This window comes from Rhinopithecus roxellana, chromosome 10 (assembly GCF_007565055.1).
Source record: "Rhinopithecus roxellana isolate Shanxi Qingling chromosome 10, ASM756505v1, whole genome shotgun sequence".
NCBI lineage: Eukaryota > Metazoa > Chordata > Mammalia > Primates > Cercopithecidae > Rhinopithecus > Rhinopithecus roxellana.
The window spans coordinates 135,150,225-135,176,722 of NC_044558.1; the positions used below are offsets into that span (position 1 = coordinate 135,150,225).

Sequence of the window (26,498 nt, forward strand, 5' to 3'; positions counted from 1 at the left end):
TATTATACACACATATGTAATACTATAGATATGCAGTGTGTGTATATATACATACACGTATGTGTATATGTATGTGTGTATATATGTGTATGTGTATCTACATATACACACACACACACACATACTCTGTGTATCTCTAGTATTATAATACCATTATTACCCTACTTTTTTACATGTATAAAGGAAGGAATCCAGATATTGGGTAACTTGGTAACCAACTTTCCACAGTTAGCAATAGAAAGTCGGAGAGAGTTTGAACTCAGGCTGTTTCAAGATCCCTGCTTTTAACAGCTCATGATTATGACTAGAACACATTCAGTAAATATTTGCCTCCCTATCTAGGTGTGAGTATGTACCCTCTGGGAATGTGAACAAATTCAAGCTTAAAATCATAAGAAACATCTGTGAAATGGCTACAAAAGAGTAAATGACCCTGGAAAATTTGACCCTAGAAGTCCTAAGTCACAAAATATGTGTTTTAATGTGGATTAGATCCTGGAACGGAAAAAGGACCTTACTGGACAAACTGGTGAAATGTGAATAAAGTCTGCACTTTAGTCGATGTTATTATCATCCACATTAATTTCTTAGTGTTGACGAATGTAATCATGATTATGTAAGATGTTAACATTAGAGGAAGCTGAGTGAAAGGTATATAGAATTCTGTTCTATCTTTGGCAGCTCCTCCACAAATTTAAAATTCTTTTAAAATTAAAAGTTTTTAAAAATCCAAAATTAAGAAGAAAATCACCCATAAAGTCTGTTTTGATATAAAACTGTCTCTTTAAAATCCTTCAAAGTGTAAAGAATTTCAAAAACAATTAACATTTTAATCACATTGTAAACATTGTGCATTCAGATATTTTTGAAGCTGATAGACTAGTTAGATGAAACTAGCCCACACAGTTTGGAATGGGTGTCTCAATCCTAGATTAAAATAAGTACTTTTTCTAACATATCTTAAGATGCTACTTTTAAGGAATTACTCCAGAAAAACTTCAGGAAATAATTTTTGCCCAGTTAGTAGCCGCAAGGATATAAACTGATTAATATTTTTATTAAATATTTCTGTAGTAGATTACATTTTTTTCTTTCTTTCATGAGAAATGTTTTATCAGAAAGGTGTGTCTAAAATAGATGTTTTACTTGTTTATTTTCTGGGTGTGTTCAGAAGTAGACTGGTGCTTATCTTGACACTGCCCCTAATATCACCTTCTTCTGAAATAATTTGTTTTGGTGTGTTTGGTATATTTGAAAATATTCCCAAGAGCCACAGACTGGTGAAGATTCTTCCTTGAAGGGGGGGGGGAGTTGATTGGTTATATATATAGATAGATATATATATATATCTAACTTATAACTTCATTTTTATCCTCTCCTTAACTCTGACCAAAACCTTTGCAGTGATTGATATAGTTTTGCCAAAATTGTTCACAGTGTCTGCTAGATAAACCATAATAATCTAGAGCTGTTCAATAGCAGACAAGTCTTTACTAAAAAATAATCTAGAACTAGAGAATTATTAAGGTCAGGGAATAGTATAACAAGAGCACTGTTCTGATTTTCCCCAAAACTATGACGTGCTTTAGTTCAGAAAACCAAGCCTTGGCTAGGAACGGTGGCTCAGGCCTGTAATCCCAGCTCTTTGGGAGGCTGAGGCCGGGGGACTCCTTGAGCTTATGAGTTTGAGATAGCCTGGTCAATATAGTGAGACCCTGTCTCTCCAAGAAAAAGAAAAAGAAAAGATGAAAAAAGAAACCCAAGACTTGATCATGTCCACCAATGAGCATCATTTGCTCTTCGCTGTCTGCTGAAAGGAAATAGGGCAGTTTAGCCAATGCCTAAGTGCTTTATCCACAGATAAAGTTCTCAAAACTAAAGTGGAAACAAATAAATTCCCTGTTTGTAGTATGTGCAGATCAAGTCAAAGCAGATCACCTTTTGTAGTGACCCAGCAAGTGCTTGTCAAACTGTGGTTTTCAGAGCCCTGGGGTTCTACAGTCCTATCTCAGAGCATCAGGAAGAGAGAGAAACAGGTGGAAGGCAGCTTCATTGGCAAAAAATACTAATTTGGGGTTTGGGGGAAGATTTTGTTCCAAATGGGAAAGTGAGTTCTGACAAGCCCTTGGGGCATATTGGTTTGAGGGGCTCTTCTCCTTTTACTCCAGTTTTCTGAGATTCCCAAGAAAGTCCCCCTGCTACAGGCCAGCACAGTGAACTCCTTTTGTTCTTTTCGCAGGATGATTTACTGTCTTTGAAGGTTGTAAGTGTGCTACACCACCTCAGTATCAAAAGGGCCATCCAGGTCCTGAGGATCAATAACTTTGAACCAAACTGTCTACGGAGGCGGCCATCTGATGAGGTACCATTTTTTTTTTTTTTTTTTTTTTTTTTTTTTTTTTTTTGAGGCGGAGTCTCGCTCTGTCGCCCAGGCTGGAGTGTGGTGGCCAGATCTCGGCTCACTGCAAGCTCCACCTCCCGGGTTCACGCCATTCTCCTGCCTCAGCCTCCGAGTAGCTGGGACTACAGGCGCCCGCCACCTCGCCCGGCTAGTTTTTTGTAGTTTTTAGTAGAGACGGGGTTTCACCATATTAGCCAGGATAGTCTCGATCTTCTGACCTCGTGATCCGCCCGTCTCGGCCTCCCAAAGTGCTGGGATTACAGGCTTGAGCCACCGCGCCCGGCCAAGGTACCATTTTAAGATTGAGGTTTATAAGCATGCACTTCTCAGGCATGGGACTGTCCATATGTCAAAACTAAGAGCCATTTTTCTTGGAGCTTGCAGGAAAAGCCTTAAAATTCAGCTTCATTTACTTCTTAGGCTTTTTCTGTATTCCTTCCTTTTCTCTCCATGATAGTTCCACTTGTATAACTAAAGCTAAGGGTTCATTTTCAGTTATACTTCTTCCTTTTCTTGGGTGTATTTTTTTCCTGATTCCCTAATCCACAGAGATAAATATCACTATAAAGACTTCCTTTTCTGGCCAAATGTAGTGGCTAATGCCTATAATCCCAGCACTTTGGGAGGCCAAGTCAGATGGATCACTTGAGCCCAGCAGATCAAGACCAGCCTGGGCAACATAGGTAGACCCTGTCTCTACAAAAATAATAGTAATAAAAAATTAGCCAGGCATGGTGGGTGCACACTGGTGGTCCCGGCTACTCAGGAGGCTGAGGTCGGAGGATCTGCCCAAGCCTGGGAGATGGAGGCTGCAGTGAGCCCTGATTACACCACTACAACTCCAGCCTGGGTAAGAGAGTTAGACCCTGTCTTAAAAAAAAAAAAAAAAAAAAAAACTTTCTTTCCTAAACCAACGCTTTATTAGTATATAAGAACACTTGAAACACAAACTATGACAGAAATTCTTTAAAAGAGAATTTTTCCCTTTCTTTATGCATTTAGTGGGATGTTGAGTAACTGTACTCCATGGAGCAGACTTTTTAGACAGCAAATGCAATTTAATACTTAGGATCTCGGTTGTGTGTTCCCATAGAATACCATCGCCCCATCAGAAGTTCAGAAGTGGACTAACCACCGAGTGATGGAGTGGCTGCGCTCCGTGGACTTGGCAGAATATGCCCCCAATCTCAGAGGCAGCGGTGTCCATGGTGGGCTCATGGTAAAGCTCTGATTTAATTTAAAATTGACTTACTTTGTTTCCTTTAGTCTAGTGAGTAGGATATTATCAATTTTTGCTTATCATAATCCTAAAGTCATCTGACGCAACCCTCCTGCCCTATTTCTAGTAAATCTTTACTTTCAGAGTATTTGTATTGATATCTTATAACTCTAGATTGAATTTAAAGCCGGTTCTCTTTTATTGTCCTCTTTCATGTCAAATAACATGTAGCTTCTTTCTCTCATATGATCATGTTTGAAAACCCCTGCAAGGATGCAGATTGTACTTCTGCACATTGATATTGCATAAGGAGTTGGCTGCCACGGACAGCACCCCAGAGAGGTAGAGGACTGATATTGGGATGCCTGAATCCTGGATTTCAGGACCAGCTCTATCACTCACTAGCTTGGGCAAAATGGTGAAAAGATATGTAAATTAAAGATCAAAGTCCATATGGTGTCTGCCTCACCAGGCTGTTGAGAGGATCATTGGAGATAACCTAAGAGAAACAGCTTTGCAAATTATAAAGCACAATACAAACATGTATGATTTGTGGTGACTTTTGACAAGCTTATTTTTTTTTAACAGGTTCTAGAGCCTCGTTTTAATGTAGAAACAATGGCTCAGTTACTGAACATCCCACCCAATAAGACTTTGCTGCGAAGACATTTGGCCACTCATTTCAACCTTCTGATTGGGGCTGAGGCACAGCACCAGAAGCGAGATGCCATGGAGCTGCCGGATTATGTACTTCTAACAGCTACTGCCAAAGTGAAGGTTGGTTCAGGCTCATACAGTTTAGTAATTGCTTGGCACAAAGGCAACATTTTGTCTGTTACCTAGTTTTTCTGTTTTCTGGGGTTTGCTAAGTTTTGTGGATGGGTTCCTTACCAGCAGATGCAGGAATCCTCAGCGCTTAGTTGTCTTGGGAGAAAGATGTTGGCCAAGAGACAGTTCACAGATAGCAGAGAGCTTTATTGAAGGGAAATAGGGAGCAAAGAGCTTATTGTAAGAAAAAAAAAAAAATACAGGGGCTGATCCTGCAGGGAAAACAACAGGGTCTCAGTAGCAATGTTTATGTAAGGGGACAGTACACTCCAAAAACCGAGGCACAGCAGGCTGCCGAAAGAGAAAGAGGCCAGGAGTTCTGCGTTGGGTTTTTATGATGTCCAGTTGTTTCTTGAAGCTCTCGCCTCTGTGTTAAGTCCCTGACTTTTTTATCTCGTTTTCTTGCTCCTGCCTTAAGTCCTTGCCTTTTCCCTGCCTAGTTCCCATCCTAGGCTTGTGGGACCCTCCCTTACTATAGTTGGTGCGCATGCGTGGGCTGGGTGTTGGCTGCAGTTCTACCTAAAGGCTGCATTGCTCATTCCCACCGCCCCCAGGAAGGTTGTGTAACAGTCAAATCTATATGTACGGTGTCTGCATTTCTCTTAGGAATTCTCCTTTGCCCTCTTGCCCTCTTTATGAGCATGCAGCTAGCTAAATTCTGGCAGGTGAACTGCAGAGTGAGTGATTACTGGGCATCTTAAGGGACGTTCCTTTCTCCATAGGTATTTCTCCTCCTCTCTGCTCATATGGAGCATGCATGTTTTGGGTGGTTTCTGGGGTGTGAGATTTTCCGGACCTCTCTTTTCTCAGGGGCTTCCCCTCATGTCTAGCTATCTGCCTACTCTAACAAGTTGAAGAAACAGTTGACCCTTGAAGAACATGAGTTTGAATTGCACAAGTCCACTCCTACTCAGATTTTTTTTTTTTTTTCAAGCAAATGTGGAGGGATGCAAAACCCACATATAGGGAGGCCTGACTTTTTAGGTACACGGGTACACTGGACTTGAGTATGTACGGATTTTGGTATACATGGGGGTCTTGGAACTAATGCTCTGTGTATACTGAGGGACAACTGAGTATATATCTTTTAAAAGTGTAATAATTAAGAGAATGCACCCAGATAGCTCAGTCAGTAGAGCATCAGACTTTTAATCCGAGGGTCCATGGTTCATGTCCCTTTTTGAGTGTGCCCTCTTAGGTGGGCATGGTGGCTCATGCCTGTAATCCCAGTGCATTGGGAAGCCAAGGCAGGAGGATCATGTGAGTCCAGTAGTTCAAGGCTGCAATGAGCAATGATTGAGCTATGAGCATGCCACTGCACTCCAGCCTGGGCAACAGAGCAAGATTCTGTCTCTAAAAAAATGATAATGAACAGCATAATATTGGCTTCCATAATCCATGTATTGGCAGTGCAGAGAGCCCATAACTTGGGTCCAAATATTGATTGCAGTTGTTCTGTTTTTATAAATCAAGTACAGAAGAGAGATTTCTCTTGTACAGATTTAGCTTCTCAGGCTTATGATAGACCAGCCTTGTAAATAGGAAAAGATACTTTAAAAATGATTGAGGATGGGCCAGAAGAGAATGGATATTTCCTAATTTACCTGGATTTATGGATCATACCAAATTCAGATTACTTTTTCTTCTTTAAAATTAATCCTAGATTAACTCTTTTAAATATGTTATCTCAACCAATTTGTTGGGTTATGAGGTCCTCCAGAAATTTGCACCAAAGTTCTTTTTAATTTTTTTTTTACCCCCTCTATCTGCCTGAGTATCCAATGACCAAGATGGAGTTTCTCTTCTAAGTATCACTGAAGTTTCCTCTCCAGAAAATTCTTTTAGCAGTCACCAGTCCTGTTATGGAAGCAAAATAGGCATACAAGATAATTATAGCTTCACCCAAAGAAAAAATATAGTGAGGTCTGTTCTATTTTGCTAATCTTAGATTGAAAAACCTTGCAAAATTGGATTCAGCCATGATAAATCTCATTGCATTAAGTCCTATTTAATCAAAACTATGAAGCCAGGTGCAGTGGCTTGTGCCTGTAGTTCCAGCTACTCTGGAGGCTGAGGCAGGGGGATCCCTTGAGCCCAGGAATTTGAGGCCAGCCTGGGCAACATAGCAAGATTCTGTCTCTAAAAATAATAGTAGTGATGTGATCAAATTATTCTTGCCATATTTTGTTTATCACAGTGACTATTCAGCTAGTTGGCATGAATAAGAAGAATAAGATTAATTTTCTGAGATTCATAACAAGGGTCATTTATCATTGCATCATTTATATGTCTGGGATGCCCTTTCATTTTTATCCAAATTTAAACATCCAGTTAATTTTCTCTGTACCGTGGGGTAAATAATTAAATTACACATGTAGGAGGGAGGGGGCAATGCAAAAATAATTACATGTTGTCAGTCCTTGATTGTATGAATTTTATCAAATCCTTTGGATGTTTTTGTTTGCTTTTCTTTTAAAGCCAAAGAAGCTTGCCTTTAGCAATTTTGGGAATTTGAGAAAGAAGAAACAGGAAGATGGTGAAGAATATGTTTGTCCAATGGAATTGGGACAGGCATCAGGAAGTGCATCTAAGAAAGGATTTAAACCTGGTTTGGATATGCGCCTGTATGAGGAAGATGATTTGGACCGATTAGAGCAGGTAAATCCATTATGTACCTTTTTTCAAGTGCTTCCATCATTCAGACACTAAATGGGAGCTTTGTGTACTGTGTCTGATCGAGGACATCTTCCAATAACTAAAAATACAGATAATAATAAAATAGTAGTGAACACTTAGAGATCACTTTTATGTTCCAGGTACCATCCTAAGCACTTAATGTATACTATGTTTGTGGTAACCTTAAGACATGGGGAGCATTGTTATTCTCATTTTGGAGATAAGGAAACTGAGGCACAGAGAGCTAAGTAACTTGCCCAAGGTCCCCAACCTGTCTCTTTGGCTCCAGAGCTTATGATATTTACCTATATTATGCCATCTCTGTATTAAAACATGTTAGGAATGGACAGGTTATTCTGCCTAGCCTTTTCAGATTGAAGTCATGGGACTGCATATTTCCCTTCTAATCAACAATGCTTTGGTACTGTTAGCAAAGGCATTAGACTAGCTGTGTCAGTAAAGTGTCTCTTCTAATTTTTCACTTCCGATTGCAGTGGTGAAAGGAGATTATCACCAAAAGTGTTCTGTTGCTCCTACCCCATTCAGTGCTATTGGCATTATTTCCTCTTAGACTTTTGTTCCTCTCGTTGCACTTTCCCTGAAATTGTGAAAACACGTATGTCATGTTATGGTTTGTTCTTTGCAGATGGAAGATTCAGAAGGGACAGTGAGACAGATAGGTGCATTCTCCGAAGGCATCAACAATCTGACAGTGAGTTTGTGAAATGAATTGAAAATGTTATTCTATAAATGTCTTTTAACAACCCCAAAGGACCACATGTCTCTTGGAGAATGTGTAGTTCTGAGCTCTTGGCTCTCAGTGTGACTCCCTGTCTCCTTGTTTTCCAGCACATGTTAAAAGAAGATGACATGTTTAAAGATTTTGCTGCCCGTTCCCCCAGTGCCAGCATTACAGATGAAGACTCAAACGTTTGACTGTAGCCCCTGGAGGAACATTAGGAATGCTTAGTCTTTTTTCTACTTTCTTTTCCAAACACTCACAGTATATACAACAGGCAGCGGATTGTCTATTGTTTGTTGTTCCAGCTTCTGCTGTTGAGAAGTTTAAACAGGAAGCAGGAGTAATGTGCCGATTCCGAAGTGGCCACAAAAAATAAGACACTGGTGAATGAGAGTATAATTGTTTTTCTTCTATTTAATGTAAAAATCTGTGATATATTATATTTAAAGTGTTGCATTTAAGATGAGTATTTTACCAGAGTGTTTCCTTTCGCATCCGTAGTATGGAGGATTTGGGGAACAGTAACCAGGATGTGAATGATTTTGTCACATCAGTGTTCACTGGAACCACCTAAGTAGGACATTATATGATTTCAGAATCAATATGTGGAACTTCTTTAAGCATTCAGTGTGCCCACTAAATGCCAGCCACACCTCCACTTGCCTCTTACTGTCTTATTTTTATATATTTTTCTAAATATATGTATATATACAGTACATAGAAAATAGAACATTTATTTTGTGACCTAAGGACGATGGTGAAAAGATCACGTTTTCTAAACAATCTGGTGATCAAGAACGTTCATATACCAGCTGGTTTCTGAAGAGGTCAGAATGATCTTTCTCCATACTGACTTTTAACAATGTTGATCATTGAGGCTAAATTAATATATATGAAATATTCCTTTTTGATGACACCACAAAATTGTTTAAAGGTTTAAAAATTTCAACCTTAATCTTGGATCCCTTTACCTCATATGGAAGAACTTGAGGGACATTAGTATACTTTTTTTTTTTTTAAGATGGAGTCTCACTCTGTCACCCAGGTTGGAGTGCCGTGGCATGATCTCGGCTCACTGCAACCTCCGCCTCCTGGGTTCAAGCCATTCTTTGGCTTCAGCCTCCCAAGTAGGTGGGATTACAGGCACGCGCCACCATGCCTGGCTAATTTTTGTATTTTTAGTAGAGACGGGGTTTCACCATATTGGCCAGGCTGGTCTGGGAACTCCTGACCTCATGATCCGCCCGCCTCAGCCTCCCAAAGTACTGGGATTACAGGCGTGAGCCACCGTGCCTGGCCTTTTTTTTTTTTTTTTTTTAAGTGACAGAGTCTCACTCTGTCGCCCATGCTGGAGTGCAGTGATGTGATCATAGCTCACTGCAGCCTTGAATTCCTAGGCTCCAGTGATCCTCTCACCTCAGCCTCCCCAATAGCTAGGATTACAGGTGTGTGGCCTCCCACCCCACCCCACCCTTCACACCTGGCTGATTTTTCAAAAATTTTTTGTAGAAACAGGGTCTCACCATGTTGCCCAGCCTGGCCTCAAACTCCTGTCCTCAAGTGATCCTCCCGCCTCAGCCTTTCAAAGTGCTGGGATTACAGGTGTGAGCCACTGTGTCTGGCTTGAATACACTAACTTGAATACATTCAGAATCACCTCCTCTCCCCAAAATGTGTAGAAATAGTTTTTGAGGAAACCAAAAGCAAAGCAGAAACCTTTACAGTATTGTTTCTTTTCTCCTTGTTAACTATATCATTGCATCAAAATACTAACAGTCTGCCTAAACATGTTCATTGTACATTTCTCAGGCTATCAATGAATGGAGCTTTTTAAAAAGTTGAATATTTGTCTGAACATTTTATTTCAAAGTTCAAAAAAACAGAGGCTGCAAAATTCATTTTATAATGGCTATTTTGTGATGATAAGATGTAGTTCATGTTTTTCTGTAGCACTGGGCCCAAATATTCTTTGTAAAGAAAATCACTGCAGCAAAAATTGTTACTGTGTTTATTATATTTGTAGAAGTATTAGAAAAATATTCTATTTTTTATTCAGTGCTACATAATTACCCATCGTAGCCAACCCTACAGAAGACAGGTTTTCACAAATTGAGGTGGAGGTGGGCAGTTCAGTATCTGCCATTGGACTTGATTATAAACTGTATTTGAATATCAGTGGTGTTATCTTTTAAGTTGTCAGCAAGTTACCAAGGTATTCATTAAAGAAATTGTAATATCAAATTACTGTTTATTCATAACAATTGATTTGATGCTAATAATAATTTTCTTTAAACTCTACCATTCATTATGTGGTAACTGTATTGGACTTACTTTATTTGGATTTTATTTTAATGTGACTAGATGTCACCACTCAAAGAAATCAATTTGTTCTTAGAACCTGGTTGAAAATACCAGGAGACTGTTACAGATGTCAAATTTTTTTTTTTTTTTTTTGAGACGGAGTCTCGCTCTGTCACCCAGGCTGGAGTGCAGTGGCACGATCTTGACTCACTGCAAGCTCTGACTCCTGGGTTCACGCCATTCTGCCACCTCAGCTTCCCAAGTAGCTGGGACTACAGGTGTCTGCCACCATGCCTGGCTAATTTTGTTTTCGTATTTTTAGTAGAGATGGGGTTTCACCTTGTTAGCTAGGAAGGTCTCAATCTCCTGACATCATGATCCACCCACCTCGGTCTCCCAAAGTGCTGGGATTACAGGCGTGAGCCACCGTGCCCGGCCCAAGTATTTTTTATTCAGGATGGCATAACCTAACTGATAATATGTAATAAGGTTAAATTTTTTTATGTGTTTTATTTACAAAATATCATACACTGCTGGTGTTACCATATGAAAGGAAATAAAGTCAATTGATAATTGCCTCATTTTTATTGCCCTTATTTCATTTTCCGTTGTTCATAGTAACAGACTTGGTTTCTGATACAGCAAATAACACAATCTCTTTATAAACTGCCATAAATTTGTTTGAATGGAGTTTATAACATGTATCAACAGATAGGAATTTGAGGCCTTTGTTTGAGAAGATTTTGTAGGAAAAGAAGCAACTGAGCTGGGGAATGAAGAATATGGCAGAAGGTAAAAGAAATAAACAAACAAAAAAGAAAATAGGAAAAGCAAATGGAAATGACTCACCTACAGACTGGAAGAAGTTATTTGTAGAAAGAGGTGTATGGATATTTAAAAAACTAACATAGGGCTGGGTGCAGTGGCTCATGCCTATAATCCCAGCACTTTGAGAGGCCAACACGGGAGGATTGCTTGAGCCTAGGAGATCGAGACCAGCCTGGGCAACATGGTGAAACCCCACCTCTACAAAAAATACACAAAAATTAGCCAGGTGTGGTGGTATACACTTGTAGCCCCAGCTACTCAAGAGGCTGAGGTGAGAAGATCACCTGAGCCCAGGGAGGTTGAAGCTGCAGTGAGCCATGATTGTGCCACTGCACTCCAGCCTGGGTGGCAGAGTGAGACCCTGTCTCAAAAAACAACAACAAAAAGAACTAATGTGCCATTTTTACTTTTACTAAAACTTGGAAAGAGGAAACATATGTTGGAAGAGATTACCAAAGGTTAAAAGTAGAGCGAATATAACCTAGATAGAACAGACGTTTTGTGTGAAATTTTGTATCTTTAATAAGACAGCAGGAACTGAATGAATACAACACACCCAACTGACAGAGAGAACATGTTTATTTAGCTGTATGTATATATGCTTAACTACACCCAAGGAAGCTGTAGAGTTAGAAAAACATGAACCATTAACAGATGTGACCTCCTTGCAGAACTTTTACTTTGAAAAAGAAGTACTCCTGAACCAGATTCACGTGTGATATTTGGATGCAGAGAAAATGGGGCAGAAAGCATCGCAACAGTTGGCTCTGAAGGACAGCAAAGAGGTGCCCATCGTCTGTGAGGTGGTCAGTGAAGCTATAGTCCATGCAGCTCAGAAACTGAAGGAGTACCTTGGATTTGAATATCCTGTGAGTCAACTCTGCCCAGCTGCAAATACTCTGAATGAGATCTTCTTAATCCATTTCATCACTTTCTGCCAGGAAAAGGGAGTTGATGAGTTCCTGACCACCACCAAGATGACCAAGCACCAAGCCTTCCTGTTTGGCGCAGACTGGATTTGGACCTTTTGGGGATCCGACAAGCAAATAAAGCTTCAGCTGGCAGTACAGACTCTGCAGATGTCTTCACCTCCTCCTATGGAATCTAAACCTTATGACCTTTCCAATCCAGAACCAAGGGTAGAGGAGTCTTCCTGGAAGAAAAGTAGATTTGATAAGCTGGAAGAATTCTGTAACTTAATAGGAGAGGATTGCCTGGGTCTGTTTATCATCTTTGGTATGCCAGGAAAGCCTAAAGACATCAGGGGAGTTGTCCTGGACAGTGTCAAAAGTCAGATGGTGAGGAGCCATCTGCCAGGAGGGAAGGCTGTGGCTCAGTTTGTCCTGGAGACTGAAGATTGTGTCTTCATCAAAGAGCTGCTCAGAAACTGTCTGAGTAAGAAAGACGGGCTGAGAGAGGTGGGCAAGGTTTATATTAGCATTCTCTGATTTGGATATGTATTATGTGACTGGCCTGTAAGAGGAAAAGAAAAAAAGATTCTAATAAGCAAGCTCATCTATTTGCATCATTCCAGCATGAGATTTTTTTTTTTCATTTGTTTTCTCATTGATTGAAAATGATTACTGGGATCAAAGTATATTAATGTCACAATTACAGAGGGAGAGAGCAAAAAAGGAAACTCTGGCTCTGCCTATGATTTAAAAACAGTTCAGGAAAAGTTATAATTTAGTTTAATATTTCATTCACTTATTCAATAATAAAAATGGGAAGAGAGATAATAAAGTCACATTTAAAGTTTGATTTGCAAAAAAAAAAAAAAAAGTGTCTTTGTTTGAAATAATAAGTCTAGCACTCAAAAGTATAAAATGTGTTTTTGCGTCTGTTGGTGGGAGATGGGTAGGGTAAAGTAGTAGGTAAGGCTACAGAGCAGGTTTCATTACATTTGTAACATCAGTTTCAAGCTATGCACAGTGGCTTACGCTTGTGGTCTTAGCTACTCAGGAGGCTGAGGCGGGAGGATCGCTTGAGCCCAGGAGTTTAAGGCTATAGGAAGCTGTGATTGCACCACTGCACTCCAGCCTGGGCAACAGAGTGAATCCTCATCTTTAAAAAAAAAAAAAATAGTTTTGGTTCAGGACTCCTGAGCAAAACTCACATTGTTCTTTTCCTCTTAACACTTATTACCTTATTCTGCCTTCTCCCTAGCTGCTGTCCACACTGAGAGGACTTTGATGGGATTTGAGATTCACTTTAGTGTTAGCTCTGCCTATGATTTAAAAACAGTGACCTATAAAACTATTCCTTTTAATAATACTTGTTTCACCTTTGTAGTAAGGAAAATGTATTCACATATAATAACCATTTTTGCTTAAAAGCCAGTGTGGAATTATAACAGTACAAAGAGGAATCACCATTATTTATTGCACTTGTAAGTCAAGTCAGATGCTTTACATATATTAGCGTGATTTTCATGTGTCCTCCATGACTCTAAGAGGTTTGTATTTGCCAAATCAAAGAGGCTAGATAACTCATAAATCTATTAAGTGGCTCATAACAAAAAAGTAAAGTCTGCCCAGTTACAAACCCCATATTCTACCGTCATGTAAAGAAAATTCCCTGTAAGCCTATAAATTATGTTGAGTAAAAATCAATTAAAAAAAAAAGAAGAAGAAAAGAAAATTAGTTAGCCAGGAAGGGTAGCTGTGATTCCAACAGTTTGGGAGTCTGAGGCAGGAGGATTGCTTGAGCCCAGGAATTCAAGACCAGCCTAGGCAATATGGTGAAATCCCATCTCTACAAAAAATACAAAAAGTAATTGTGATGTGTGTCTGTAGTTCCAGCTACTTTGGAGGCTGAGGTAGAGGGATTGCTTGGGTCCAGGAAGTCAAGGCTGCAGTGAGTCGTGATAGCGCCACTGCACTCCAGCCTAAGCAACAGAGCGAGACTCCATCTCAAATACATAAAAAGAAAATTCTCTCATTTTAAACTACTGGAATTGCTGAGACCACAAAGATGTTCACCTGCAAAGATGCTAGCTGGTTGTTGTTGCTCATTTTTCCTCCATTTCCTGGCCTTAATCTGTGGCTACATTTCGTGTTGTTGAACAATCTGTTTACTGATATGCAGCCATTAAAAACGTGGGCTGAAGCCTTTCACCTGCATCCAACCTCTTAAAACCGTTTCTGTTTCTGACAGTCTTCTTATGGCCTTGGCCCCTTCTGTGGTTTGGAATTTAGAGCATGTTCCTATGAGGCTAAATTAAGACATATGAGCGCAATGTGGTGTCATGCAGGTATTCCAAAATAAGAAATACATTTGTTGCTGTGATCTGTATAACTGAAGCACGTTGCAGTGCACTCTGATAGTTTGTCCGACATCAATTTGTAAAATGCTGACTGCAAGCCACCAAATTGATATGACCATCAATAGGTTACAATGCAGACTTGTAAAAACTTTGTCATGGTAGGAGTGAGAGATTTTGAGTTTAGTTGAGGACAAACCTGCTTAAAATCCCAGCTCCTTTATTTACACTTATCCAACCAAACCTCTGTGCTAGTTATTCTCAGTTCAACCTCCACATCTACTCCCCACCCTGTCTGCCTTCTTCTGGGTTCTGACTGCATCACTCTGGCTTCCATCCAGTGGAGAGCACGAGATCAGAAAGGGGACAGGTCTGGAATGTATTAGCCCCACTCTCCCTGCCTCACTAGGACGCTTTGTTCCAGACAGCTCCTGTCCAGCTGGCCCTTCTCTGAGACTACAGCTCCCTCCCCTTCCCCTCTCAGGCCATTGTCCCTTCCAGGTTGCTTCATCATTCTTGGTTAGTTCCTTGCACCCTGCCCCCACCCTGTAGATGTCCTTTTCCCTCAGGTGGACTTGAGGGTGCCATTCGATTCCTTCTGGAGCCCTAGTGCCTCCTGATTTTCCCATCTAAAAACTGGAGATGACGATACCTACCTCATAGAACTGCTATTAGTTACAAAATTAAGAATAATCGGCCAGGCCTAGTGGCTCACGCCTGTAATCCCAGCACTCTGGGAGGCTGAGGCAAGTGGATCACAAGGTCAGGATTTTAAGACCAACCTGACCAACATGCTGAAACCCCGTCTCTACTAAAAATACAAAAATTATCCAGGCATGGTGGCGCATGCCTGTAGTCCCAGCTACTCGGGAGGCTGAGGGAGGAGAGTTGCTTGAACCTGGGTAGCGAAGGTTGGAGTGAGCTGAGATGGCACCACTGCACTCCAGCCTGGGTGACAAAGAGACTCCGTCTCAAATATAAATAAAAAATTAAAAAATTAAAAATGCTTAGTACAGTTATCCAAATCCACTCTTTGATTCTTTATCCAGCTCAGTAAACAGGATCCACAGTGAATATAAAGGGGCATCGTTAACTTCAATCTAGATTTAGGTTTAAGAGCATGTTCCTGTTTTCTTTCCATTGAGCCTGGTGTTCTTCAAATTAAAATAAGCCTTGCAACATTGGGTAACATCAACCCCCAATCCCTTCTCTTCAACTTTATCTCCCAAAGAAGTCCTGGGGGAAAGCGAGGAAGGGAGCATTCATAATCCCCATGATGCCTGTAGCTTCAGGAAAGAAGAAAATGATGTATATTCTCTTCGGCCTCAAGAAATGGCTTTGTTTTCCCTCCTATCAATGTTTATTCACCCCCATAGCCCTCTCTGTGAGGAACCTGGAATAGGAAGAACATATCTGCGAGCTTGCAGTTGTCCTTCATTAGAAATTGGCATGAAAAAGTGTTTAATAAAATGGAATATTGATATACACAATTACTTGTCAATTAAAAATGATTTTTTTAAAAGAAGGTGAGTATTGGCAGAGATGTTTGTTTCCTCTTTTTGGTAGTGAGGTCTCCAATAGCATAGAGGCAAGCTCAGCTTTTGCAATTTGGGTTAATATATTGCAAAAAAAAAAAAAAAAAGGCTTAAAAGTATAAATGGAAGATAGATTAATTCAAACATAATTGCTGAGTGCCTATTATATGTAGGGCTTGTTCTGTGCCCTGCCAATCCAGCAGTACAAAAAACAAAGTTCCTAGTCTTAGGGAGTTTCTATCTTAATGGTGGAAGACAGACAAACACGTGCAGATGTTTAAATGCATATTTTCAAAACATCTCATGCCTGTAATAATCCCAGCACTCTGGAAGGCTGAGGCTGGCAGATCACTTGAGTTCAGGAATTTGGAACCAGCCTGAGCAACATGATGAAACCCTGTCTCTACTAAAAATACAAAAATCAGCCTGGTGTGGGCGTGTGTGCCTGTAGTCCCAGCTACTTGGGAGGCTGAGCTGGGAAGATCGCTTGAGTCCAGGAGGGGGAGGTTACAGTGAGCCCAGGTCCAGCCACTGCACTCCAGCCTGGGCAACAGAGTGAGACCCTGTCTCATAATAATCATCAATTTTAAATAACATCAGGAGTAATGTAAAGAAAAAGCATGATCAGGGAATAAAGAGTGTTAGGAGGTGCTATTTTATATTGGGTGGTGAAGGAAGGCCTCAGTGAGGAGGGGGCAATCAGCTAGAGATCTGAAGGAAGACACTGAGCATCAGTGCAGACATTTGGGAAAGAGCGTTCTAGGCACAAAGAACTGCAAATGCAAAGGACCTGGAATGGGAGTGGATGTGAATGTGGATAGCAAAGGAAGCTGACGTGGACAGAGCAGAGTGAGCTGGAGGCGAGAGGTGGGAGATGAGTTTGCAGAAGTAGCCAGCAAACTGATCAAGCTCTTCAAACTTGTAAGCTGAAGCAAGGACTCAACTATTCTGAGTGATAGGGGAGAGAAATGTCTTGACTGACCTGTACCTTAAAAGCCTCACTTGCAGCCAGGCATGGTCGCTCACACCTGAAATCCCAGCACTTTGGGAGGCCAAGGTGGGTGAATCACTTGAGGCCACGAATTCAAGACCAGCCTGGCCAACATGGTGAAACCCCGTCTCTACTAAAAACACAAAAACTAGTCTGGCGTGGTGGCACATGCTTGTAATTTCAGCTACTCTGGAGACTGAGGCAGGAGAATCAATTGAACCCAGGAGGCGGAGGCTGCAGTGAGCCGAAATCGTGCTGCTGCACTCCAGCCTGGGTGACAAAGCACGACTCTGTCTCAAATAAACAAACAAACAAACCCTCACTTGATTACTGGGGGGAGACTTGATGGTAGAAGAAAAAGAGGAGAAGCAGAACTCAGGTAAGCAGCTAGGAAGCCATAGTCATCCAGATAAGAGAAAAAGGTGGCCTGGACCACACTCCTACAGGAGGAGGTGTGAAGAGGTCAGATTTAGAATGTAGTTGAAGGTAAAGTGTACAGCATTTGCTGATGATTGGATGTGGGGTTTGAAACATGTAACCATTAGTTGCTGTATTTCCAAATGTCTTGAATAATAAGAATATATGCAAGGACAGAAATAAATTTGTCTTTGACTTTCCTTTATTCAAAGAAATCAAAAGATGGAGAAAAGCATTTTAGAGAAACAGTGTCAAGGTACATGACTGCCAGACAGGCACTGCATGACTGGGCGCCTCACTGAGGAAAAAGTAACTAAACATGGGCAAAGGAGATCCCAGAGGCAAAAATGTCGTTATACGCATTCTTTATGCACCTTTGTCAGAAGGAGCACAAGAAACAGCACCCAGCTGCTGCTGTCCCCTTCTCAGAGTATTCTAAAAAGTGCCAGAGAGGTAGAGGACTGTGTCTGCTAAAGAGGAAAATTTGAAGACGTGGCCAACTCGGGCAAAAGACCCATTATGAAAGAGAAATGAAAACCTATATCCCTCCAGAAAGGGAGGCCAAAAAAAAAAAAAAAAAAAAAAAATTGCCCAAGAGGCCTCCTTTGGCTTTTTTCTTGTGTTCTGAGTATTGCCCCCGAATCAAAGGAAAATATCCCGGCCTATCCATTGGTGATGTTGCAAAGAAACTGGGAGAGAGGTGGAATGACACCGTTACAGATGACAAGCAGCCTTATGAAAAGTAGGCTGCGAAGCTGAAGGAAAAATATGAAAAGGATATTGCAGCAGACTGAGTTAAAGGAAGCCTCATGTAGCAACAAAGGGAATTGCCAGGGCTGGAAAAAAAAAAAAAAAGAGGAGGATGAGGAAGAAGAAAATGATGATAAACAAGTTGGTTGTAGCAGTTTTTTTCTTGTCCATAAAGCATTTAACAAACCCCATATACAACTCACTCCTTTTAAAGAAAAAAAATTGAAATGTAAGGCTGTGTAAGATTTGTTTGTAAACATTACAGTTTTTTTTTGTGTGTGTGTGCAATTAACAGACTACTGAATGTCTCTTTAGATAGCCCCGTCCTGGTGATATTTTTAATAGACACTAATCTTGCCTGGTACAGAATGGGGGTTGTAACTGGAATGGAAATTTAAAGTAGGTTCTTGTTGGGGCACAGCACAGATTAGTTATATATGAGGATAGTTTTTTCATCTTCATTTGTCTCTGCTGCAGCTTATATGATATAATTGTTGTTCTGCTAACTGAATACCACTCTGTAATTGAAAGAAAAAAAGTTGCAGCTGTTTTGTTGATATTCTGAATACTTCTAAGCAAATACAATTTTTTTAATTGAAAAAAACATTTTAGCCCTTTGCCTTCAATAAACTGGGCATGAATAGGCCCAGGTGGCATCTTTTAAAGTGTTAAGCAGTAACTGTTCCCACGTTCAATGCTTCTGGGAGGCTACAGTTGTCAATTAATGTTTCCTTGGTGTATAGCGACCCCTGTCTGCAGGAATGCTGTGTGGAGTACACTCTCAAGAAGGAGGTGATGTAAAGAACATGCAACTTGGAATCAGCTGTGGATATGAGTTTCAATGCTCATAAGAGCAGAGTCAAGTGGCTTAACTCTTTGTTTCCTTATTTGTAAAGTGGGAATGACTTCAACTACAATCATGCATTGCTTAATGGGGATATGTTCTGAGAAATGCATTGTTAGGCAATTTCATTGTTTTGTTAACATAATAAAGTGTACTTACACAGACCTAGACCGTACAGCCAACTACACACCAAGGCTATGTGGCATAACTCCTAGGCTACAAGCCTGTATAGCATGTTACTTTACCAATAATGTAGGCAACTGGAACACAATGGTAAATATTTGTGTATCTAAACATATCTAAACACAAAAAAAGGTACAGTAAAAATAAGATATAAAAGGTAAAAAATGGTACAGTTATATTGGGCACTTACAACGAATGGGGCTTGCAGGACTGGAAGTTGCTCTGGGTGAGTCAGTGAGTGGTAACTGAATGCGAAGGACTAGGACATTATTGTATGCTACTTTAGACTTCACAAACACTGTTCACTTAGGCTACGCTAAATTTATAAAACAAAAAAGTAATTGTGCTATAATGTCACAATAGCCACAATGTCACTAGGGAATAGGAATGTTTCAGCTCCATTATAGTCTCATGGACCACCATCATATATGCACAGTGGTTGACTGAAACGTCTTTATGTGGCAAGTGACTGCAACTCAAAGGAGACAAAGCTTGTGAAAATATTTTACATACCGAAGTGTAAGCTTACCAAATTTCAGAGAAACTAGTATAAATTGTAAGTATTCATGTTATAAACAGCTGAAAACCATAAATCAGACTCACCATCGTTTTTTTTCCAAGTGAAAATTAAAATGTGAAGCTTTTGTTGATTTTAAAAATACTGCATACTCATTTAATTTTTTTCAAGCTGTATGCTTGGTGTAGAAATTCAAGTACAGAAATGGAGAAAGTGAAGTCTTCAGGAGTGTCTCCTCCATCCTCATATCCACTGCTTCAGATTTGCTGTTGACCCTTCCAGAATTTGTATTGCAAAAAATAATTTAAAAAAATACACAAATGAGATTATATAATCCATAAATGCCTTATAACCTACATTTTTAAAAACTTAACAACATATTGTGGACAATTTGCTATGCTAGTAGATTTATATCCACTTCATCCTTATTAAGGCTGACACCAGTGGTTTTCCATCTTGCCTCAATATTAGATTCACTTGAAGAACTTAAAGTAAACAAAAAACAAAACAAAACCCTATTGCTCCAAACACATCTAGACCAATTAATCAGCATCTCAGAGGGAGTCTAGATAATTAAAAAAAAAAAAATCTCCTGAGATTATTCTAATATTTAACCAGTATTGGGGCCCATGTATCTTAAGTAGTGTTGCAGGATTTTTCTCGGCTCCTTTGCTGGACTCCCAGCAGGGGCGCTCTGTCTACTAGGCCCAGCGCACTCAGCCCCTCGAGGGAGGGAGCACGTGAGTGAGTCCAGAGTCCAGCCTGCCACTCCGCCATCACAGGAGCAAACTTTGTGCAGAGGCCACACACAGCCAGACCAGTGGTGTCGCCTTGAGGGGAATGCAGTGGCACCCAGGCAAGGGTGCCTAAGACCCCAAAGTCCCAGAAGGGGTGTTAGTGTGCTAATTAGCTTTTTTAGTTCTGCCACCCACAGCCCAATGGATGGTGGCATGTTAGCAGCTCAGTCAGTTCCTGGCCCCCTCACATGGGTTGGCTGTCCTCTGCTGACCGGGGCAAAGGGTCAGTGTGACAGCCTTTCTGGGTACCCACACTCGGATCTCAAGCTCTTGTCCAGCATCCAAGAAAAATTAGGTCACCCTTGACAATTGAAGGATAGTAAGGGTGGAGAATTTTATTGAGTGATGAAAAAGCTCTCAGCCGAGAGGGGATGGGAAGGACTGTTCATCTTCCCCTGAGGTCAGAAGGTCTCTTCCCTGAAGTCAGGTCATCTCCCACCTCTACCAACTGAGTCTGGGGTCTTTACAGGCACAGGATGGGGGTGGGTTGGACTGTAGGTAATACCGGAAAAGGCAACATTTGATTGGTTAAATACATTATTCAGAAAGAAGCAATCGGGAGAGAGTGAGCAAACAGGAATAGAAGTTCTCCCTCTGGTCCATGGGCTTCAGGCTGTTCTTGGCTTGAAGGTTGGGTTTCACCGGAGACCCACCACTGTCTGCTTAGGATTTCTCTGCGTCCTGCTTCTATTAGTTGTACTCTGCTTTATATCAATACACCATAATAGATTTAACAAATACTGTTTTGATGGACATTTAGGTTGCAAGGTCTATACCTATACCTTATATTTGCATACTGTCTACCATACTTGTGAATAGACATACTTTGTTCACTTACTATAAAACAAGTTAGTCTTGAAGGCCGGGTGTGGTGGTTCATGCCTATAATCCTAGCACTTTGGGAGGCCAAGGTGGGTGGATCACTTGAAGTTAGGAGTTCAAGACCAGCCTGGCCAACATGGTGAAACCCTGTCTCTACTAAAAACACAAAAGTTAGCTAGGCATGGTGGCATATGTCTGTAATCTCAGCTACTTGGGAGGCTGAGGCACTTGAACCCGGGAGGTGGAGGTTGCAGTGAGCCAAGATTGTGCCACCGCACTCCAGCCCAGGTGACAGAGCAAGACTCCTTCTCAAAAAAGAAAAAAAAAATAAAAAAAGAAGTTAGTTTTTATTAAAAGTAGCTTTTTAATACAAAGGATAAATGCTTGAGGTGACGGATACACCATTTACCCTAATATGATTATTATACATTTTAAGTCTTTATCAATATAAATCATATACCCCATAAATATATATATACCTACTATGTATCCACAAAAATAAAAATTAAAAAGCAGCTTTTATTGAATTAATCCAGGTTTAAATATAATAAAAACCCATTGTAAAACAGCTTAATATTTAAAATTGTTCTACACAGGATCAGCTACATAATTTGTAGGTTCCAGTGCAAACTGAAGATGCAGGACTCCTTGTTCAAAAATTATTAAGATTTTTAAGACAGCAACAGCAAAGCATTAGGCCAAGCACAGGCCCTTCTAAGTGCAAGTTGTATGTCTATGAAGCCAGCCTGGCTTCTATGATATGTTAGATTACTTGGTCATAAAGTTTGAAAAATATATATATATTTTTTTCTGAGACAGGGTCTCACTCTGTTGCCCACGCTGGAGTGCAATGGCACTATCTCGGCTTTCTGCAACCTCTGCCTCCTGAGCTCAAGTGAGCCTCCCACCTCAGCCTCCCCAGTAGCTGGGACTACAGGCACACATCACCATGCCTGGATAATTTTTGTATTTTTTGTAGAGACGGGGTCTTGCTATGTTGCCCAGGCTGGTCTAAACTCCTGAGCTCAAGTGATTCCCCCACCTCAGCCTCCCAAAATGCTGAGATTACAAGGGTGAGCCACTACACCCAGCAAAGAAAAGATTTTTATCATGAGTGAATGATTACACCTCTAAGATCATTCCCAAGTGAAAAATTATGTAATCTTAGTAACCCCTATGTGCAAGATATTACATGCTTTACTCTTTACACTGCGCAAGACAGATATTTTTGCTTGTTGATAGCATTAATAGCATTACAAATAAATGTTTAACTTTTACTATAGAATGAAACTTACTGTACTTGATGCCAGGGAAAACAATAAGTACTTTTCTGGTTCCTCTAGCTCTGGTCATCTATCCATTTTAGTCTCAGGGAGAGAGTACAACAAAAGAACACATAGCAAGGTACAATGGGGACCTAAGTCTTTAATATCTTGCTCAAAAATTAAGAAATATTGTTAGAACAGGTAGCTAGTCATGAATGAGCAGGGCAGGAGAGGGCTCCCCTTACACACACACACACACACACACACACACACACACACACGCCAGGAATTTCAGGTGACCATCAGGTGATTATTAACTGTCTTTCTGAAACAATAATTGGTCGCAGCCAGCACCAGGGAAAAGCAGTCTCCCAATAGATACAGAAAACCTGAAACTAGTGATCAGCAGCTTTCCAGTAAGATCTTAGGAGCTGGGTGAGTGTGCACAAGCATGCACATTAAGAGGCAAAATGGCAGAATTTAACTGGTATTTGATCTTCTAGGGACATTCAACTGGTAAGGGACGTTCAACTGGTAAGGGAAGAACGCCTCAAGTAAACATGTGTACAGCCCCAGGAAACACACTATGCATGCTCCCCTCCAAAATCCTGGCAAGCCACTGTGCATGCAGACAGCCCACCCCAAGGGAAAAATCAGGGCAGAAGGGACACAGACCCCAGGAAATCCTAAGTCAAAGGTCAAATGGGATACTTGTCTTTCAAGTCACCCACTTGGTCCTCTTCCCAGTGTATTTTCCTTCCTTTTGTTCCTGCTGTGAAGCTTTTTAATAAACTTTCACTCCTGCTCTAAAACTTACCTCAGTCTCTCCTTCTGCCTATGTTCCTAGGTCAAATTCTTTCTTCTGAGGAGGCAAGAATTGAGGTTGCTGCAGACCTGTACAGATTTGCCGCTAGTAACAGTATGAATATGATCATACTCCTTTTGCCCCTAAATTTCTATGGTATAGGACTTGCACTTTACTAAAACATACAAGCTTGCAAGAAAAAGAGGCTGTTGCATTGACCCTACACTTAACGTCAATGCCCACCATTTATATTTATGCCTTTAATCATGACTGTCCTAAGAAAAATATTATTGCTCTCATTTTCCTTGAAACTGAAACTCAGAAAGGTTAGGTAGATTTGCCCAAAATCATAAAGAACCAGAGCCTAGATTCAAACCCCACCTCCATCTGATTAAAAAGCCCATGCTTTTGATCTTAAAAATAGTCTGAAGAGAGGAGAGAACACCATCGGAATATGGGGGCAGAAGGTGGTGTGATATGTCTACCAGCCAAGGAGTGCCAGCAACCATTAGAAGCTAGGAGAGAGGCATGGAACAGATTCTCCCTCAGAACCTCCAGAAGGAACCAACCCTGCAGACACCTGGATTTTGTACTTTTTAGACTCCAGGATTGTGAGAGAGTAAATTTCTGTTCTTTTAAGTCACCCAGTCTACAGTACTTTGTTCCAATCCCCTAGGAAACTCATACATCATGCTTCTATTTTGGAACAATAACAGGATGGTAAAAGTCCAGAAAAGATGAAGATGATGAATATTACAAATACTTGTCCATCTCACGCTATTTATCTCCCTCTTCTACCTTACTGATTGATGTCCATGGCACACTGAATGTTCACAGCTAGAATATTCTTGGACACCTGCATAACTCTGCTCTACTGGTTCTATGCTTACCAAGAATCGGTTTTGTTTATTTCTAGTTGTTTTGACTGTTATAATTTTGTCACTTTGAGACAAAATAGGGGAACAGGCCAGACCCATACCTCTAATCCTGACACTTTGGGAGGCCACGGCAAGAGGATCACATAGGGCTAAGAGTTTGAGACCAGCCTGGGCAACATAGCAAGACCCCCAAAATCTACAAAAAAATTTAAAAATGGAAAAAATACGCCAGGTGCAGTAGCTCATGCCTGTAGTCTTATCACTTTGGGAAGCCAAGGCAGGAGGATTGCTTGAACCCAGGAATTTGAGACCAGCCCTGGCAACACAGTGAGACCTCATCTCTAGAAAAAAAAAAAAATTTTTTTTTAAATTAGCTGGGTGTGGTGGTGCGTGCCTATAGCCTCAGCTACTTGAGAGGCTGAGGTAGGAGGATCACTTGAGCCTGGAAAGTCAAGGCTGCAGTAGGCCATGGTCGTGCTAACACATTCCAGCCTAGCAACAGAGTAAGACTCTGTCTCAAAAATAATAATAATAAATAAATTTAAATAAATAATTTTTAAAATGAGAAAATAGAGAATTTATTTTATTTCATTTATTTATTGAGATGGAGTTTTGCTCTTGTTGCCCGGGCTGGAGTGCAATGGCGTGATCTCAGCTCATCACAACCTCCGCCTACCGGGTTCAAGCGATTCTTCTGCCTCAGCCTCCCGAGTAGCTGGGATTACAGGCATGTGCCACTGCGTCCAGAATTGGTGGCTTCTTGGTCTCGCTGACTTAAAGAATGAAGCCGCAGACTGTCGCAGTGAGTGTTACAGCTCTTAAAGGTGGCACATCTGGAGTTGTTCCTTCTGATGTTCAGACGTGTTCAGAGTTTCTTCCTTCTGGTGGGTTCGTGGTCTCACTGGCTTCAGGAGTGAAGCTGCAGACCTTCACAGTGAGTGTGATAGCTCATAAAAGCAGCATGGACCCAAAGAGTGAGCAGCAGCAAGATTTACTGCAAAGAGTGAAAGAACAAAACTCCCACAGTGTCTAAAGGGACTTGAGCCGGTTGCCACTGCTGGCTTGCAGTAGCCTGCTTTTATTCCCTTATCTGACCCCACCCACATCCTGCTGATTGGTCCATTTTGCAGAGAGCTGATAGGTCTATTTTGGCAGGGTGCTGGTTGGTGCATTTACAATCCTCTAGCTAGACACAAAAGTTCTCCAAGTCCCCACTAGGTTAGCTAGACACAGAGCACTGATTGGTGCATTTACAAACCTTGAGTTAGACACAGAGTGCTGATTGGTACATTTACAATCCTTTAGCTAGACACAGAGTGCTGTACAGAAAAATTCTCCAAGTCCCTACTAGGTTAGCTAGATACAGAGTACCAATTGGTGTATTTACAAACCTTGAGCTAGACACAGAGTACTGACTGGTGCATTTACAAACCCTGAGCTAGACACAGAGTGCTGATTGGTACATTTACAATCCTTCAGCTAGACACAGAGTGCTAGACAGAAAAGTTCTCCAAGTCCCCACCAGGTCAGCTAGATACACAGTACTGATTGGTGTATTTACAATCCTCAAGCTAGATACAGAGTATTGATTGGTGCCTTTACAAACCTTGAGCTTGACACAGAGTGCTGATTGGTGCATTTACAATCCTTCAGCTAGGCACAGAGTGCTAGACTGAAAAGTTCTAAACGTCTCACTAGGTTAGCTAGATTACTGATTGGTGTATTTACAAACCTTGAGCTACACACAGGGTGCTGATTGGTGTATTTACAATCCCTTAGCTAGACATAAAGGTTCTCCAAGTCCCCACTAGACCCAGGAGCCCAGCTGGCTTCACCTAGTGGATCCCGCACCAGGGCCGCAGGCGGAGCTACCCGCTAGTCCCATGCTGTGTGCCCCCACTCCTCAGCCCTGGGGCAGTCGATGGGACCCGGCACCGCGTGCAGGGGGCGGCGCTAGCGGGGGAGGCTCAGGCCGCGCAGGAGCCCACCGCGGGCGGGGCAGGGGGAGGCTGGGCACGGCCGGCTGCAGTCCGGAGCCCTGCCCAGCGGGGAGGCAGCTGAGGCCCGGTGAGAATTCGAGCACAGCACACCCTCTGCAGCTGCAGGCACGGTTGCTAAGCCCCTCCCTGCCCCTGGCCGGCAGCGCCTGCCGAGTCCACGCCCACCCGGAACTCCCGCTGTCCCACCATTCCGGCGCAGGGCCCGGGTTCCCGCCGGCACCTCTCCCAGCACACCTCCCCACAAGCAGAGGAAGCTGGCTCCGGCCTCAGCGAGCCCAGAGAGGGGCTCCCACAGTGCCATGGTGGGCTGAAGGGCTCCTCAAGCGCCACCAGAGTGGACGCCGAGGCCGAGGAGGTGATGAGATCAAGGGCTGCTAGCATGTAGTCACCTCTCACCACCACAACTGGCTAATTTTGTATTTTTAGTAGAGACCAGG

General features: G+C 41.6%; 2 protein-coding genes across 16 annotated transcripts in view; both read left to right on the forward strand.

Annotated features, from left to right (window-relative positions):
- PPFIBP1 (PPFIA binding protein 1) overlaps window positions 1-10,748 on the forward strand; it is a 181,314-nt gene extending 170,566 nt beyond the window's left edge. For 10 of the 15 annotated variants that reach the window (XM_030939444.1, XM_010379870.2, XM_010379869.2 and 7 more), the window contains 6 exons: window positions 2,240-2,362; window positions 3,495-3,620; window positions 4,209-4,397; window positions 6,927-7,106; window positions 7,771-7,836; window positions 7,974-10,743. In XM_030939444.1, coding sequence (XP_030795304.1) covers window positions 2,240-2,362; window positions 3,495-3,620; window positions 4,209-4,397; window positions 6,927-7,106; window positions 7,771-7,836; window positions 7,974-8,060 — 771 coding nt within the window. In that variant the 3' untranslated portion in view covers window positions 8,061-10,743. Of the gene's footprint in view, window positions 1-2,239; window positions 2,363-3,494; window positions 3,621-4,208; window positions 4,398-6,926; window positions 7,107-7,770; window positions 7,837-7,973 lie in introns of all 15 variants that reach the window. The other 5 variants (XM_010379872.1, XM_010379873.1, XM_010379868.2 and 2 more) reach the window with 4 other exon arrangements.
- A 582-nt stretch (window positions 10,749-11,330) lies between these two features.
- REP15 (RAB15 effector protein) lies at window positions 11,331-12,870 on the forward strand. Its single transcript, XM_010379881.2, has one exon. It carries the CDS (start codon window positions 11,733-11,735, stop codon window positions 12,441-12,443), a length of 711 nt encoding a protein of 236 aa, XP_010378183.1. The 5' UTR covers window positions 11,331-11,732; the 3' UTR covers window positions 12,444-12,870.
- Window positions 12,871-26,498: the final 13,628 nt, after the last annotated feature.

Excerpts from the sequence above, each read along its gene's own strand:
- REP15 (XM_010379881.2), top strand. The coding sequence starts at position 11,733 with ATGGGGCAGAAAGCATCGCAACAGTTGGCTCTGAAGGACAGCAAAGAG.